Source organism: Littorina saxatilis, unplaced genomic scaffold, assembly GCF_037325665.1.
Source record: "Littorina saxatilis isolate snail1 unplaced genomic scaffold, US_GU_Lsax_2.0 scaffold_904, whole genome shotgun sequence".
Classification (NCBI taxonomy): Eukaryota; Metazoa; Mollusca; class Gastropoda; order Littorinimorpha; family Littorinidae; genus Littorina; species Littorina saxatilis.
Window position 1 is genome coordinate 16686 of NW_027128681.1, and position 17940 is coordinate 34625.

General features: G+C 42.4%; 1 protein-coding gene across 1 annotated transcript; it reads right to left on the reverse strand.

Annotated features, from left to right (window-relative positions):
• Positions 1-419: 419 nt before the first annotated feature.
• LOC138957031 (uncharacterized) lies at positions 420-17269 on the reverse strand. The gene is made up of 3 exons (XM_070328203.1): positions 17190-17269; positions 5583-5742; positions 420-1571 (listed from the first exon to the last, which is right to left on the reverse strand). The coding sequence occupies exons 1-3, from the start codon at positions 17267-17269 to the stop codon at positions 420-422; spliced, it is 1392 nt and encodes a 463-aa protein (XP_070184304.1).
• Between the last annotated feature and the right edge of the window lie 671 nt (positions 17270-17940).

Below are 17940 nucleotides of genomic sequence, written 5' to 3' on the forward strand. Positions count from 1 at the left end.
CTACGAGTATACGGTCTTGCTGAAAAAGGGCAGCTACTTGACTAAATATTGTATTTTCGCCTTACGCGACTTGTTTCTTCTTCTGCGTTCGACGGTTGTGTCTAGGGTCGTAGTTCCGCTGCTGTCGTGAACTGGAACGTCGCTTTCAGGTCTTCTGACGTTCCCCAGAGCTTGGTCTCCAGTGTAGCTCCTTCTGGCCAGATCTGGTTCCGCAGCAGAGTGAAGTTTGTGCATGTATTCAATACATGTTCTACTGTCTGGTCGGCCGCCCCACAATCGCACAATGCCGACTCTGCTACGCCGATCCTTTTCAGGTGCGCTTTAAAGCCGCAGTGCCCTGTACGCAGCCGGAAGATGGCAGTCTGCTCTGCACGGCTGAGGCGGTGGATGGGGTCTTGGTCTGGCTTGTAGCCTCCGTTTCATTCTTTGAATGCTGTCTTCCAGCGATGCTTGATGAGGGTTTTGGTCTCTCGGAAGGACAGGCTGGTTTCTGGTTGTTCCTGTCTTCCTGCATCTTTGGCCAGACCATCCGCCTTCTCATTTCCAGCGATGCCGCAGTGCGCTGGAATCCACTGCAGAACTACGGAGGCTTTCTGGGACAAGTCGTTCAGGGACTTCTTCAGCTCTTCCACGAGGTGTTCTGCAGGGGCTGTGAGGACTTGTAGTGCGGACAGGCAGTCAGAGAGGAAGACAACCTTGGGTGGGGTTTCCTCAAGAGAGGTGAGGAAGTCTGCAGCTGTATGGAGGGCAACAACTTCTGCTTTGAAGTTGGAGCAGAGAACACCGCATGGTGTGGTCAGTGTCTCTGGGGGTCTTCCTGGCATTTGAATGAAGACGCCACTTCCTCCGTTCTTGGTTGCGCACTCTGCCGAACCATCTGTATAAGCGTGGGTCCACTTGCTGGCTGGGTACCTCCTGTGTATTTCTTCCAGGGCAAGGGAGCGGAGGGCTGCATCACTCTGTTGCTGTTTTCCAGAGATGCCAGGAATGGACATCCTTACATGGAATCTCTGACTCTGGGGAGACCACGGTTTTGGATTGAGCCTCTCGCACTGGTCAGGGCTGGGTTGAAGGATGTCAGCATTCTCCCTCTGCTGTGCTTTCAGCTGATGGTTGGGGCTCTGGCGCTTCAAGCGGTTCTTGGTGAGAGCTTGGAACTTGTTGTGGAGCGGATGGCTCTCGAGTCTCTTGTGCTTCTCTCCTTGTATCAGAAGCTTTGCCTGTCGTCTGTCTTCCAACGGTTCGATGTTGGCCACCTTCTGCATCTCAGAGATGGGAGTGGTTTTCATCGCTCCAAGGACAGTCCTCAAGCCGAGGTTTTGGACTCGGTCCAGTCGTGCCTTGTTGGTCCTGGCTGCTGTGTTCCAGGAGCTTGATGCATACTCCAACACAGGCCTCACCGCCCCAGTGTACACTGTCTTCAGGATTTGGGAGTTGGCGCCCCATGTTGTTCCTGAGAGCTTTCTCATGATTGCGAGTCGTCGTATGCCTCTCGCCTCGATCTCCTCAAGGTGTGGTTTCCAGGTGAGGCGGGAGTCCAGCTTGACGCCGAGAAAGGTAGGCGTTTCGACCTGTGGTAGAGCCGACTCTCCCAACTTGAGAAAGGACACAAACGATTTGCGTCGTGCCGCGAAGGAAAGATAATCGCGATCTTGTTTCTCATTGCCTCTCTGTTTTTCATTAGACTTGTCATTCTGCTTGCTCGGCTTTGTCAGATGTCTTCATTTCTTGTTGCTATGTTCTTTGCTTTTTTATTATTATTTTTTTATTTGCGCTTAGTTTATCGATACAACGTCTTGTGCACGGGTCAAAATGTGTGTGTCAGGTGTCAATTGGTTTGACTTAAACTTGACGTTCGTGTTTCTCCAAACAGAGATACACGCACTCCATGACTTTGTGAGAAGATAAAACATATCGATAGGTTTCATTTGTTTGCGATAAAGCATAAATGTATGACCTTTGATGAGGTAGTTTTGTTTTTTGTTTACATTTGCCAGTTCGTATTTGGAACTTGGCGAAGCAGTGTCGTCTGTTTAGGTCTGGGGAAACGCCAATGAAAAGAGCCGAAGAATCCTCGAGCGTTTCTATTGGGTTTGCTTTTGATTATCCATGTAATAGGGCTTCCTGCAACTATGGTAACCGGGGATTTATTCCCCGGGGAACATGAGATTTATTTCCCAGGTGCTTGTGAATGAAAACTCGTGAAAATGATGACAATGGTGTATGTTGGACAAGGAAGAACAGAATGTGAGATGGTGTTGTATGTTGGACAAGGTGGAACAGAATGTGAGATAGTGTTGTATGTTGGACAAGGAGGAACAGAATGTGAGATAGTGTTGTATGTTGGACAAGGAGGAACAGAATGTGAGATAGTGTTGTATGTTGGACAAGGAGGAACAGAATGTGAGATAGTGTTGTATGTTGGACAAGGAGGAACAGAATGTGAGATAGTGTTGTATGTTGGACAAGGTGGAACAGAATGTGAGATAGTGTTGTATGTTGGACAAGGAGGAACAGAATGTGAGATGGTGTTGTATGTTGGACAAGGAGGAACAGAATGTGAGATGAAGCGTGTTCCTTCTTGGTATGACACTGGAGCATGTACAGTTCTCATACCTGTCATGTCTAATGAGGTTCTGTTTCGTCTCACAAGCTTTTCTTGTCGTAACTATCATAACACGCAGACAAGGTGACACAAGTCCTTTGCTGTCTCATGGTAATCTTTTTTTCAACATTGAAGATATTATCATTAATAGACAGAAACAAAGACCGACTGACAAGCAGGCAGGCACACAGATAAAGAGACGGACGGACACGCACACACGCAGTCACACACACACACACACACACACACACACACGCGCGCGCGCGCGCGCGCGCGCGCACACACACACACACACACATATATATATATATATATATATATATATATATACGCACACATACACACACACGCACACATACACATACATACCCATACACACACACACACACATGCACACACACACACACACACACACACACACACACACACACACACACACACACACACACACACACACATACACACACACACACACATACACAAGCACCATTTTACAGGCAAAACATAACAGTTCACACACTAATAACAACACTAAAGCTGTAACACCTTATTTTAGACGAATACTAAAATCCTTACAAAACCCAATTTGAAGACTATGAACTTTTCCCTTCAGAGAGTTCCGTAATAAACATTTGAGAGGTGGCGCGATGTTTCCCCGAACTCAGTCACACAATTCATGTCCGCGATGTGACCTTCTTGGGGCGTCAGGCCTCCTTCGTTCTTTCTTGTACATTGGAGACACTTCAAATGTTCAGCCGTTAACCGTCTTATCGAAAGAATGTAGACAGACTATTGCGCAGCCTCGAAGGCCTTAAATTGGGGCTGTCAAGCCGAACTACGCCAACAAATGGCGTAGTTGTTACCACAAGACTGTCGTTTGTTTGTGTCGCTAGACCGTGTAAGTTCGGCGAAATGCAATACTGTTGGGATATGACGCAAGGTTTCCAAACAAAAGCTATGACGAGCACTCGGTTGTTACTGCTGATGTAGGATATTTTGATTCTATCGTTGTCAAGTTGTGGTCCTTGTTATTACTTTTCAAAGTTGCCAAAGGCTGTATACACTCCGAGTGTACACAGGATTCAAAGTTGTGTAAGCTCGAAGTTGTCACTGCCTGGTAATGGTTTCGCAGGATAACATCTAGAGGCATTCATAGAGGATGTGCCTTGAAATTAGTCCTTTGTGGCAGCTCGTGACCGAGGTGGGTACGGCTCAGAAACTCTGCTCGATCTAGAAGTTGACTGAACAAGACCAGAGTTCTAATTATAGCGACTCCTCGGCCTCATGCACCCGCCCTTTTCAACAGGGAGAGAGTTTTTGAGGCACTCGACCTACTTTACATTTTACTCTATGAGTGCTCCTGTTCTGCGGTCTAGGGCCAGCAAAGTTATCATTAGGGGTGGTGCGCCTCTTCTTTACTCAAGTACTTGACAAGGAAGCAGAGCAGCTTCAGTGCGCTTTCACAAGGCTAATTTAGAATAATGGGTTAGTGACAGACGTGTGTCGCCACTGTGTGTGCATTATGGTGCGCATTGTCCATGTAAATGATACTACACACTTAAAAACAACAACAGCGAAAACAACTTGAAAACAAGTCGCGTAAGGCGAAATTACTACATTTAGTCAAGCTGTGGAACTCACAGAATGAAACTGATCGGTCCAGTAGTTTAGTCTGAATCGCTCTACACACACACACACACACACGCACACACACACACACACACACACACACACACACACACACACACACACATACACCACGACCCTCGTCTCGATTCCCCCTCTATGTTAAAACATTTAGTCAAAACTTGACTAAATGTAAAAAGGATACAGCGGCGTGCATGTATGCAAGACACGACTTATTCCCGCTGCAGACTGACAGGGAATTTGTCAATTATTATGTACTAAATGCAGAGCTTGCTCGTTCCAACTTTATTCTTTTGCATTTATAACATCCACAAATCAAACGACACACACTCACCCGGGCTACATGTCCTGCTATCGTGACGAGTTTTGCACACACGCGCTTTGCCTGTCTTAAACGTGAATACATATTCATGAGATTCCCTCATCGATATTATTATCGACTTGTAATGTCTGTGTCAACATGTAACTTTTATTTGTATCACTTTTTCAAATAAAGTTGTCTGAGAAATGTGTGCGGTAGTTTTTATTTACACACGCTTGAGTACGGGTACAAATGTTATTACCTTGGTATATATATATTACGAAATTGCAATTGAGTTAAAGTTGTATTTTGACTTAGAAAAACGTGTAATTCTGTGATCATCTAACCCCAGGTCGTGGTTAAAAGCGATGCATTGTCAATTCGAATTCGATTCATTTACCAAACCTCGCTTCAAGGCTTACGTTCAGAATTTGTTTTTACTACCAGCCTATTATTGGCATAATGAGTGAATCTGAACACTGAACCTAAATTGTTAAACGGAATGCAACATTCACATCTTCTTGTGTTCACATTGATGCCGTCATGTTGTATTTAATCATGAAAGCATTTCAGCTTACATGACTGTATAAGACTGAACGAAATCACAGCCCCTTGACTGATGACGTCACACACACAAAAGAGTACATCAGATTTCAACACGAAATTTACGACGGCATTATCAATAGTTGAGTAAACGAATGGAGCGTTTCTCAGTGACGTCACCAACATTGAAACCAGCAGCTTGAAAGGGGTGCATGAACACTCCGCGCACTTTCCCAATTTTGAAGCTTCCGCGCATGTGAAACTCCCGCGCGTGGTGTATATGTAAGATGCGCGCGTGTTTTAGCAAAATGTGATGTGAAACTAGCGCGCGTGTCTTTGCTCGGTCAAATGTGAGACATTGAGACATTAACAACTGACACTTGTATATCCATGAAAACTGACACTTGTATATCTATATATTGAACACGTCTTTATTACACAGACAAGTCGATAAAAACGAATGAAGACTTAAACCAGACGGCAGACCTTTCTGAACTCTTCCACCTCCACTTCTCTGTTTGTCTTTGCTTCATGGTTGTGTTCGTTGGAGAACTCAGGATTGCTGTGATCCTTTTTTGTTTTGCACCGAGCCTTGCAAGATTTAACAGTGCATCGCCAGGTTTTGCTGTCTGCAATTTTGGCAACTCTATCAACACGATAGAGGTAACCGTCAATTACGATGGCATCTTTTTTTCTTATGGTCTCAGACTGTTTTAAATCCATGGCAGTGATAGTGACCGGCCGACAGTGACAGTGTGAGTCTGTGTGTCTGTGAGAGGGGTAAAAAAATGTGTCACAGTGGTCATTGCATTGTGAGTGGTTAGTGAACAGTCAATGAGCAGTCAGTGAAAAGTGCTAACCGTAGGGACTGTGAGTACGCGCGCAAGTTGTATGAGCCGAACCAGTAATTCGTGCGCGGAAGTTACAACCCGATATTGCGCGGAGCATACATGTATTTTACAAGCGCGGAATTTACATATGCGCGGAAATTACCGGCTGCGCTTGAAAGAGATGGAATCTCCAGTGACCCTGTCTCACGAAACTTTTGCATGCATGGACTGAAAAGGCTCAGACAAAAACGCTATGGTTCAGCGATCCTTGGGAACCTAGTCAGCAGCAATCTCATTGTATATTCATGGCTGTATTTTTTATCTGCCGTGTTAAAAGGCAACTGACATCTCAGCCGGGTTGGGGGGAATTTAGGGTTGAAAGGGTTAATCGAGATGAGGGGAGCAGGGGAAGGGGGGGGGGGGGGGGTGAAAGGGATTATGGTTAAGGTGTGTCGTTGACATCGTGTATGAAAACCCGATTTGTCAACGTATGGGCTACCTGTTCTGATGGAAAACATTCCAGATTCATTATAATTATGCTCAAATCCACTGACCAAAGTCTAAATAGTCGAGTGATGAATCCATTTTCTTTCACTTTTTTTCTTCATGTTTCTCCTCCTCTCCCTTCCCCCCTTCTCCCCTTCCCCGCTTCCCCTTTTCTCCTCATCTTCTTCTTCCTCCTCCTCTGCCTGCTTCTTCTTCTTCTTCTTCTTCTTCTTCTTCTTCTTCTTCTTTAGTTCAAGCGGCTACGTGAGAGTAGTATGTGAAAATGCTGACGCGACACTTGCTTCTGTGGACTTGGCATCAGGCTGTGTGTTGTATGTGAACCTTGTCTGCATTGATCAATGAGTCCCTTTTTGACCCGCCTCCAATCTCCCCCATCACACACTCTCAACTAAACCCAGGTTAAAGCTTTGTATGCGCCCTTTATTAAATAATGCTTACACGAAGGATGAAAACCCAGAAATACAGAATATTCTGTCGCTTGAAACAAGTGTGGACAGGTAACGACATCTTATCGCGGCTAGCGGTTTTCCCACACATCGAAAAGACAAATGTCTTGCCTCATATTTATTCCGTTGCCATGGAGGCAGCAAACCTATCCCTACACGCGCGACACCTCCAACGGCGAACCTGTCACAAGTGTTTAGTATTATTTCGCTCCGTAAAACAACGGCACCTTGCCGCGTTTGTTGATTATATTCGGGAGTTCCATGTCAGGACGTAAACGAAATCGTTGACGGCGATGATGTCATTAGATGTGATAGGCCGTGAAAAGTAGGATATGCGCCGAAATGGCTGCGATCTGCTGGCCGATGTGAATGCGTGCATGTATTGTGTAAAAAAATTCCATCTCACACGGCATAAATAGATCCCTGCGCCTTGAATATGTGCGCGATATAATTTTTTTTTTAAATATAAAAAAAATCCCTGCGCTTAGAACTGTACCCACGGAATACGCGCGATATAAGCCTCATATTGATTGATTGATTGATTGATTAAAAGACGAATAGGGATAACAAAACGCTTTTTCTGTGCTGTTGCTGCAGGGCTTGTTTGTTGTTGGGTTTTATGGTCACACATACGGGTGAGTTTTTTGCTGAACTGAGAAGACAGAACGTAAAGGACGTTTTCATCGACAGATAATACTCGAAGCTTTTAAATCAAGACCTTAACTGAACCAAACCTCTTCCATTGAGGAGAAGAGTGACTAGCTTCATGTATTTGTTCTAACTAGGCCACTTTTAAATAGCCATGCGCTTTGATGAGGTAGGTGATAGTACTTCGATTCCACTTTAAACCGCAAAGTACTTGAAATGCTTCACGGGACAAGATATTTAACTTTTTATAAAAGGAGATTAAGATTATTAACAAGAATTGACAAGTGTCAAAATATATGAGCCGTCTAGAACTTTCTCCACTTTACTGTGATAGACCCAAATGTAAATACATAGTTTCATATACAGAGATATCACCATGTGTACTAAGAAAGGAAACAACATCGAATCGGCCCCGAATAGGCAAATTGGTTGAACGGACATGATTAACCAACACACAACCACTGACGTCAAACTTGTTGCGGAAAAGTTCATGTTGTGATTTCAAACACAGCAAACAGGCCAGAAACATTGTTTCACTTGCAGATAACGCTTACTGCTGACTGCTGACTTGCTGACTGGCTGACTTTACCCCTGGGCCGTAAACCTTGCCTGCGGTGATCTCAACTCACGTTTTATTTCCTCCACTGTCGCTTTATTGTGGAAGAATAAGGTGTAAAAAATGGCGTAAAGTCGTTGTGGTGGTAGTTTTCATATATCTCCAATGGCTGTTCGCGCAGTAATAGTTAGATTATAATAGAAAGGGTGGATGATAAGGTATGGCCATGTATATTGTGTCCCCCTGAAAATGGTGACGATATTTTTTTATGTTTTTTATTTTTTGGAGGGGGGGGGGCTTAGGCGTATGGGGGAAGGATTAGGTTTTTCTTACATTTAGAATGATTAATATTGATCTATTTACATCTTAGCGTGGAAAAAATCGAGAAACCGATTGTATGTAATTCACACAACCCTTTTCTCAAAAGGAAATGTATATTCTGAGCTCACTGGAGGATACAGCCCAAAATAATCAAGCCAAGATTTTTACAGTAACTGTTGAAAGAAACATTACATTTCCAGATGAAATTGTACCTGCAGAAGGATAACTCTGACAGAATATAGTAACATTACCCGCTATTACGAGCGAGTCGTGTGACAGAGAGTTTTCTTGCACACGAGACTGTAGATGTTTCACGACGGCTTTAGCCGGAGTGAAACAGCAGCAGTCGAGTGTGCAAGAAAACTCTCTGTCACACGACTAGCTCGTAATGGCGATTATGTCTCACAGCTTCAACAGAGGAGAGAACAAACACGTTTCGCGTACTCACGCTTGATAAACCTAAACACAGGAGCAGCCATTGTGGAGAGATCTACTTTTTGACGAAAGTGACCGAACAACTATAAATGACGTCTCGGAATATGTGAATGACGTCACAGTCATCGTCACAGTCTGTATCTTTTGAAGCATCGCAATCTTCATGACGTCTTTCTGTGTCTGCATCCGCGAAATGTTTGTTCTTTCCGGGATCTTTGTCATCTATGTTCAGAACTCTGTCCTTATAGTGTCAGACTAACAGGCCTCCTGAGCGAGCCACTTTCCAAGGGCAGCTAAAATCGCGTATGGAAACAGTACTGTCGTCTGGGATGCCGTTTTCAGTATTCTGAGCGTTGAAGAATTTGTAAAGAGAAGAAACGATAATAGCAGGAGAAATAAAAGTCGTGTGTGTATTTTGGTTTTTTTTGGGGGACGATTTCGAGTTTGAATCCGTTCTTGCACATGCTCCAAAGCGCGTAACATACAATCTTGCACACGTTTGCTTTAGTAGTGGCAAAGAAGGAAAGCGTGTGACATACACTTATCCACAGAAGATTCACGACACACTAAATGAATTATGCAGATGAGCTAGCTGGAGACAATATTTTATGTCAGACAGGTATGTGATCCCCCACTCCTTCTGCATCGTCTGTGTCACTGAGGACACAACGTTCAATCTTATGGCTTGGACCGGTGTAGGATCCGGTCAGGTCCCCCCTCTGAAGTAGTCCCCCGGGGGACCAATTCGTGGCAAAAACTGCTCTATAATGGTCCCCCCTTAGACATCCAGCCTCGTTTTTCTTAGGCATTCAAGCCATTTTCAATCTATATCTTCCTCCGGTATTATGTAGTGCACAGACAGCAATCTCTTTGTTTGACTATATTTTGCAGAAAATAAAATAGATCTGATTTATAATGCCGTTCAAAAGAAAAATCACATGAAATAAAATGAATAATAAATAAATACTGATAAGAAGAAATGAAAGCAGTCTCTGATTCTTTCCTTTCTTTTCTCTGAAATTGCTGGTAACATTACTAACATTGTAACAAGAAAAACGAGGCTGGATGTCTAAGGGGGGACCATTATAGAGCAGTTTTTGCCACGAATTGGTCCCCCGGGGGACTACTTCAGAGGGGGGACCGGACCGGATCCTACACCGGCATAAAGCTAAACGTCTGTGAACGATTGAACAAGTTGTTATCTGTCCAATGTATACAGAAGCGACAGAATAGATTTAACGTGATGCTAAAACGTTGAAGAAAAGATGCATCATTCCTTCATTTTTGTCAATTCAACTTCGAATCCTTTTTACATTAATAGTCAAGTATTGACTAAATGTTTTAACATAGAGGGGGAATCGAGACGAGGGTCGTGGTGTATGTGTGTGTGTGTGTGTGTGTGTGTGTGTGTGTGTGTGTGTGTGTGTGTGTGTGTGTCTGTCTGTCTGTCTGTGCGTGTGTGTGTGTGTGTGTGTAGAGCGATTCAGACTAAACTACTGGACCGATCTTTATGAAATTTGACATGAGAGTTCCTGGGAATGATATCCCCGGATATTTTTTTCATTTTTTGATAAGTACCTTTGATGACGTCATATCCGGCATTTTGTAAAAGTTGAGGCGGCACTGTCACACCCTCATTTTTCAATCAAATTGATTGACATTTTGGCAAAGCAATCTTCTACGAAGGCCCGACTTTGGTATTGCATTTCAGCTTGGTGGCTTAAAAACTAATGAATGAGTTTGGTCATTAAAAATCGGAAACTTGTAATTAAAATTATTTTTTTATTACACGATCCAAAAATAATTTCATCTTATTTATCGTCATTTTCTGATTCCAAAAACATATACATATGTTATATTTGGATTACAAACAAGCTCTGAAAATTAAAAATATGAAAATTATGATTAAAATTAATTTTCCGAAATCGATTTAAAAACAATTTCATCTCATTCCTTGTCGGTCCCTGATTCCAAAAACATATAGATATGATATGTTTGGATTAAAAACAAACTCAGTAAGCTAAAAAGACTAGACATACAGAAAAGCGTGTTACCCTGCTCAGCGCGACCACTACCACACTATTCTGCATGGCTTGTCGATTTCACTGCCTTTGCCACGAGCGGTGGACTGACGAAACTACGAGTATGTGGTCTTGGTGAAAAAAGCAGTGCGTTCAGTTTCATTCTGTGAGTTCGACAGCTTGACTAAATGTTGTTATTTCGCCTTACGCGACTTGTTTTTAGTCATTAAGTCAAGTTTTGACTAAATCTGTTAACATAGACGGGGAATCGAGACGAGGGTCGTGGTGTGTGTATGTATGTGTGTGTATGTGTGTGTATAATTATAGCGATTCCGAGAAAACTACTAGACCGATTTTTATGAAACTTTACATGAGAGTTTCTGGGTACATGATATCCCCAGACAAATGTTTTCAGTTTTTACATTTAGTCAAGTTATGACTAAATGTTTTAACATAGTGGGGGGAATCGAGACGAGGGTCGTGGTGTGTGAATGTGTGTGTGTGTGTGTCTGTCTGTCTGTGCGTGTGTGTGTGTAGAGCGATTCAGAGTAAACTACTGGACCGATCTTTATGAAATTTTACATGAAAGTTCCTGGGTATTATATCCCAAAACTTTTTTTCATTTTTTCGATAAATGTCTTTTATGACGTCATATCCGGCTTTTTGTAAAAGTTGAGGCGGCCCTGTCACACCCTCAATTTTCAATCAAATTGATTGAAAATTTGGCCAAGCAATCTTCGGCAAAGGCCGGACTTCGGTATTGCATTTGAGCATGTAGGCTTAAAAATTAATTGATGACTTTGGTCATTAAAAATCTGATAATTGTAATTAAAATTATTTTTTTATAAAACGATCCAAAATTACTTTTAATTTTATTCTTCATCGTGTTCTGATTCCAAAAACATATAAATATGTTATATTCGGATTAAAAACAAGCTCTGAAAATTAAAAATATAAAAATTATGATTAAAATTAATTTTCCGAAATCGTTTTAAAAACAATTTCATCTTATTCCTTGTCGGTTCCTGATTCCAAAAACATATAGATATGATATGTTTGGATTGAAAACACGCTCAGAAAGTTAAAACGAAGAGATGTACAGTAAAGCGTGCTATGCAGCACAGCGCAACCGCTACCGCGCTAAACATGTACAGGCTCGTCACTTTCACTGCCTTTTGCACTAGCGGCGGACTACGGTCATTGTGAAAAAAATAATGCAGTCCAGGGCCGGACTACCGGGGGGGTTATGGGGGTTGCGCAACCCCCCCCCCCCCCCCCCCAGCCTAAACATGTACCTCACTTATTTAAAACATTTTTATTATTGTTTATTTTATGCCGTTTCATGCAAGGAGCGACTACCTTACTGCGGTACACTGGCTTGTCACTTTCCACACGCGTTTTTTGTGAAAGAAAGCCAGAAACTCTTCCCGCTTAGCATCATCTTCTCCTCTCTCTCTTCTTGCTAATTTAGCTGCCTACAACCAGCACGGTTGTGTTGTGTTAGGACGCCGCCTTAAAGTCCATAATTTATCTGTCATTGATTTCCCGAGTTTAGAGGGGATCGATCTCACGCTAATCAAACGTGTCATCCAATCACTGTCTGTCTGCTCGCCTCCTCTCCTCGCGTCGCCCAGTGGACTCCCCTTTGATTAGTAGACCGGAACCCCCTTGTTAAATGATTAAGAACTTGGATAATGAACTTTGGAGGTGTCAGGTGGCACGGCATGCTCCCATCAAAGGCTTGGTACAAGTGGATGCTGATGCTTGTTTATAGGGGTTTCCTTTCTTCTCCGTTATGCGGTTAGGCGTCTGTGGATTTGGTTCATCGGCTGAAGGGTATTATGATGCGAAGGTGATACTTCGATGGACGGATTTGTCTGTGTCATTAAAGTGTTCATCGCTGGTGCAACCGTACTCAAGAGAAAGTGCTGTTTGTTGTTGTGTTGTTGCTGTGAATGAATGAATACAAAAAACAAGAAAGGTAGGTTGTTGGAACGTTTGTTATTGACAAAACAATACATTCACAAATATATCGACCCAACATATATCAAAAATATATATATAAATATATCAAAAATATAAATATATCAAAAATATATTTTTGGATTTGTTGCTGTGAGTTTAGTTATCATGGCTAAACCCTTACAGGAAACTTTGCTTAAAGTCTATCTGATTCACATTGTTCAAAGTATATATGTAATTCATTTCTTCAAACGTTTGAGGTACATTATCGGTAAATGTATGGCTGTTTGCTCACAAATCGTGAGGCATTTCCCGTACTTTGCGGTATAAATTGAAATCGAGTCACTATTGCCTACCTCTTCTAATCGAAAGGTGAAAATGTTGAAGAAATCTACAAACGCAGGTGGCCCTTCATTTAATTAAACAATTTACAATACATGTGAAAAACCTCCTTGTAAGACAGCATTTATTGCGGAACGAAATACAACATCCAGGATTGTTCTAACCTGAGAACAACCTTGAAAAGAACTGATAACTAGTACGAGGCCTTCCCCTTTTAAAGAGGCGTTTTCCTTTAGAACGCTGAAAGGCCCTTTTGAATACTGTTTGACAGACCTTTGTGATAACCTTTCATGCCCGATGTTTTAACACACCCCTTTCCCACAAAATCTTTTTTATCGTGGGTTTGTGCGTTTTCTTTCAAAGTGTTCAGAAAATAGCTTTTCGTGACTAGGACTTGAGGGGTAACATGTTCAAGTCATGTGATTGTAAGGTTTGACTTGAAGTTGTATGTCATGAAAAGGATGGTTTAGGTATAGTTGTTATTGTTGTTATTGTTGTTGTTGTTGTTGTTGTTGTTGTTGTTGTTGTTGTTGTTGTTGTTGTTGTTGTTGTTGTTGTTAAGACATAAACCACCCAGAAGAACATAAGATGAACGCAAAACAAGCGTACAGACAACTTACAAAAACCTACCAAAAAATAGTCTTTTGTCACTCACTCATCGACGAAAGGGGCACGAATAATCATAAAACTGACCACACCCAGTATATCACCACACCGAGTCAGTCTTACATCCACAAAACTGCAGTATATAAGTAATCGTCCTAAACAGACGATTGTCCTCTTCGCCTCCATGCCACGTTGACAGCAGTAACTCGCCGTGTTATCATCGTGTTGACACAGACTCGGTCGACCCCGAGTCGTCATCATTGATCCGCCAATGAGAAATAACCAAGGTCTTTTGCACGTTCTCGTTTGCGTGAAAACGTGAAACATTAGTTTTAGACTAGAAATTAATAACAAAACGACCCGGAAGAACAGAGGAAAAACAGAGGATGATCGGAGTACGGACGAAAATGGCCCAAAACAACATTCTTCCCTCGTTCACTCATGGCCCTGTCACACGACCGTTTTAACGCCTGCGTATGCCGACGTATGGGACATTTGAATAAGTATTTGAATAAGTACGCTGGCGTACGTCGAATACGTTATGGGTACGTTTTGTATACGTTAAGAGGACGCTGAAGCACGCTGGCATACGTCGTAGTACGCTGACCTACGTATGCCAGCGTGCTTCAGCGTCCTCTTAACGTATACAAAACGTACCCATAACGTATTCGACGTACGCCAGCGTACTTATTCAAATACTTATTCAAATGTCCCATACGTCGGCATACGCAGGCGTTAAAACGGTCGTGTGACAGGGCCATAAGCGATGAAATGGGTAAAACGTCTGAACACAAGACTATCCACACCCAATGTATCCGGTGTCGTGACTTGTGTACCTCTTACATTCTACAAAGTTGCTGAAAAAGTAACTGCCCTATCCTCCTATACGCCCCCACGCCACGAGTGTTGGGAGCAGTTTGTCATTGCCGTATCATCATTGATTGTGTTGACATAGACCTGACCAACTCCATTCGCTATCAGTGCTACGCCAATGACAAATTGTTAGGATCGTTTGACAAAATTGCTGTGCGCGTGTTAATTTAAAAAAGAGAATTCAATAAATTAATTAACTAATAATCAGTCCGAAAGACATGATGAACGCATAGCGAACGGACAGTTGAAAGGCAGTGGTCAAACCAAGAGAAAAGTCCACCGCCCCTGACTATGGAGCAAACGGAGGAAAATGTACACGAAACTGCCTGCTGGAAGTTAACGTCAACAACTTTTAATGTACAGGGTGGGCCACAAAAAGAGGGACAAAATCAAACTCTCATATTTTCTAAGAAAATAATTGTTTCTTTCTGACCAGAATGTCCTTTGTTGTTGGTAACCACACTACCAGTGTTTCTGAACTTATCAACCAAGCGTGTGATAGTATGACGATGTGGTATTTTCTTTCCAGGGTGTTCGCGTCGAAACTGTCTTTGAACCAGAGTAGGCGACTACAGTTCCACAATCTTGGTCCTCTCTTCGACGGAAAAGTGATCGTAGGGGTCCATTCTTCTGTCAGATAAAACTTACAGGTCTTCTGGATATATTATCACCTGAAAATCAGAAAGAAACAATTATTTTCTTAGAAAATATGAGAGTTTGATTTTGTCCCTCTTTTTGTGGCCCACGTCATCCAGCAGCGCGGGGCCTGGATTGAACATGTCATCAATTACTGACAAGAGCAACCAAATGTTCTTCGATTTCGAAATGCTTTGGTATAATAAAAATTTGAGATGTTGTCCACATCTGGTGAAAAAAATCTTGCAAAAATTCTTGTATTTGTAGAAACTATTAGTTTCTTTTTGTCCCTCTTTTTGTGGTACACCCTGTATAGTCCACGAAGCTGCAGTAACAGTTTTTAACAGACGATTCTCCGATCCGCCTTCATGGCACAGTGAAAATGTCAGTCGCGAACACAGAGAAAAGTCCACCCAAAAGTCCACAGAGAAAAGTCCACCCAAAAGTCCACTGCCGCTGACAATGGATCAAAAAGAGGAAAATGTGTGTACGTGTACATGAAACTGACTCATGGAAGTTAACGTCAGCGGCCTCTAGCTCTAAAATCTAGTCCAAACAACTGCAGTAACAGTTCTAAAAAGATGATAATGTTCTATTCGTCTACATGTCATCAGTGTTGACACCAGTGCTGAGATGCACGAAGACAAAGTGGGTGCCACCCAACTGGTTGGGAACAAACCACAAGATCTGGTTGGTTGAAATCACATGCACAACAAATCTCTTTTTTTCTTCTTCTTTTTTTTCTCTCAATTTCAACCAATCCGATCGAGCGGCTGTATACCATCCAAATGGATGGCACCTGCAGTGTCGCTTCGTACACCCAGTTTGTCACCGCAATATCGTCATCATGATTGTTTGCCTAGATTCGATCAGACCTCAATCACTATCAATGACGGACCATGGACAATTGCTGTGAACTTTTGGCACGCTTTTGTTTGTGTAGGCTAGGGAATTGCGATGCGTGGTTGCTGTGAGTGTGGTATGTGGTAACCATGGTAATTTGTAAACGTTCAGTGTGTGGTAATCTGAGGTGGAATTTCATACTGGCTTTGAAAACAATGTTTGGGGTTTTAATGTATAAGTGTGTATGAAGTGGATGCGTGTGTGTGTGTGTGCGTGTGTGTGTGTGTGTGTGTGTGTGTGTGTGTGTGCGTGTGTGTGTGTGTGTGTGTGTGAGTGTCACTGTCTCACACCCTCTCAGTCTCTCTCTCTCTCTCTCTCTCTCTCTCTCTCTCTCTCTCTCTCTCTCTCTCTCTCTCTCTCTCTCTCTCTCTCTTTCCATCCGCTCACTCTCGTTTTGCCCACCCCATTTTTGCACTGTCCTACCTTTGTTACCGACAGGATGGGTCGAACAAATAGGCTGTGACGAACGCATCAATTTGAAGTAATTGATCTCTCCTCAGTTAATCATTTTCACCCTTATTTGCATTCGGGGTGAAATCAAAGCAATCACGGTTGATATATCATGAATCATCCATGTGAAACGGGATGACGATATTGATTGTTTTACGCTGCTGGTACTGAATACAAACCACCTTGATCAATATTCTATGAGCGGTTACATTGTCTAAAAGGATCATTAACAGACTAAATTGATTTATTTTGCAAAAGGAATGTTTCAAATTCAGCAAACCTTTATAGCAAGAGTTTCCGTTGATCCTAAACATTAGCAAAAGCTTTGTTTACAAGAACTCATACATACTGCATACATTATGTCTAAACAAAAATTGACTATTCGAATGCTCGATGACGTGTTCCCTATATGTTAGATATATTAGAATGTAGGTTAAACGAAGTATTATCCAGCAACAGAGTCAAAATACATATTGGTATGCACAGCCTGAATGTGGCATCGTGATCATTATAGTTTTCGATTATCACCATCTATCATCCTTCTCCTCCTCTCCTACTCTTTGTCCTTGTTATCAGCATCAGCAACAGCAGCAGCATCGTCGTCATCATCATCCTCTTCATCATCATATCGCCACATCAAGGCTAGAATCTGGATCCAAGTTAACTTCACGCCTAGACATAACATGTATTTCAGTCTACAACAGTGTATTTCATGCTAGAACACATTCTGTATCATTATACAGGTGTAAAGTGGGATGTTCGATTCTTGGAAGGCCGAAGAAAGTGTTGCATAAAAACGCGAGAGATGTTAGTTTGTATTTTGTTACAAACATATTGTCAAGCTCCATCAACGGTTATCATAACCATATTCACTTCAGGGCAGCAAGAAAGCGACTCATTTCCGCGAGCTTAAAGCGTCAATGGATTATGAACGAAACCGAATTGCACGGAATTAGCAGATCGAAGATTTATAGCTAGCAAGGCCAGAAAAATAATGTTCGATCAAAGCGAGCAGGAAATACTGACCCCTAGTTGGCTAAGCGAGTACATGAAATTCGGCTTAAGGCTGGCCCGTTTCAGCCATGTCAGTGGCTACAACTCCCTATCGATTGTACACAAAATCTGGATTTAAAGATACCGTTCTACCAGCCATACACGATATTGTTCACCGCCTCGGATCTGCTGAAGAGTCTGTATGGGGCATAATGGTACCATCGTTCCTGCAATCATTATTTTGTTCTCCGTCACAGATCATCTCTCCGGGATTTCACATGGACTAAGAGCATTATTTAATTTAAACAAAATTTT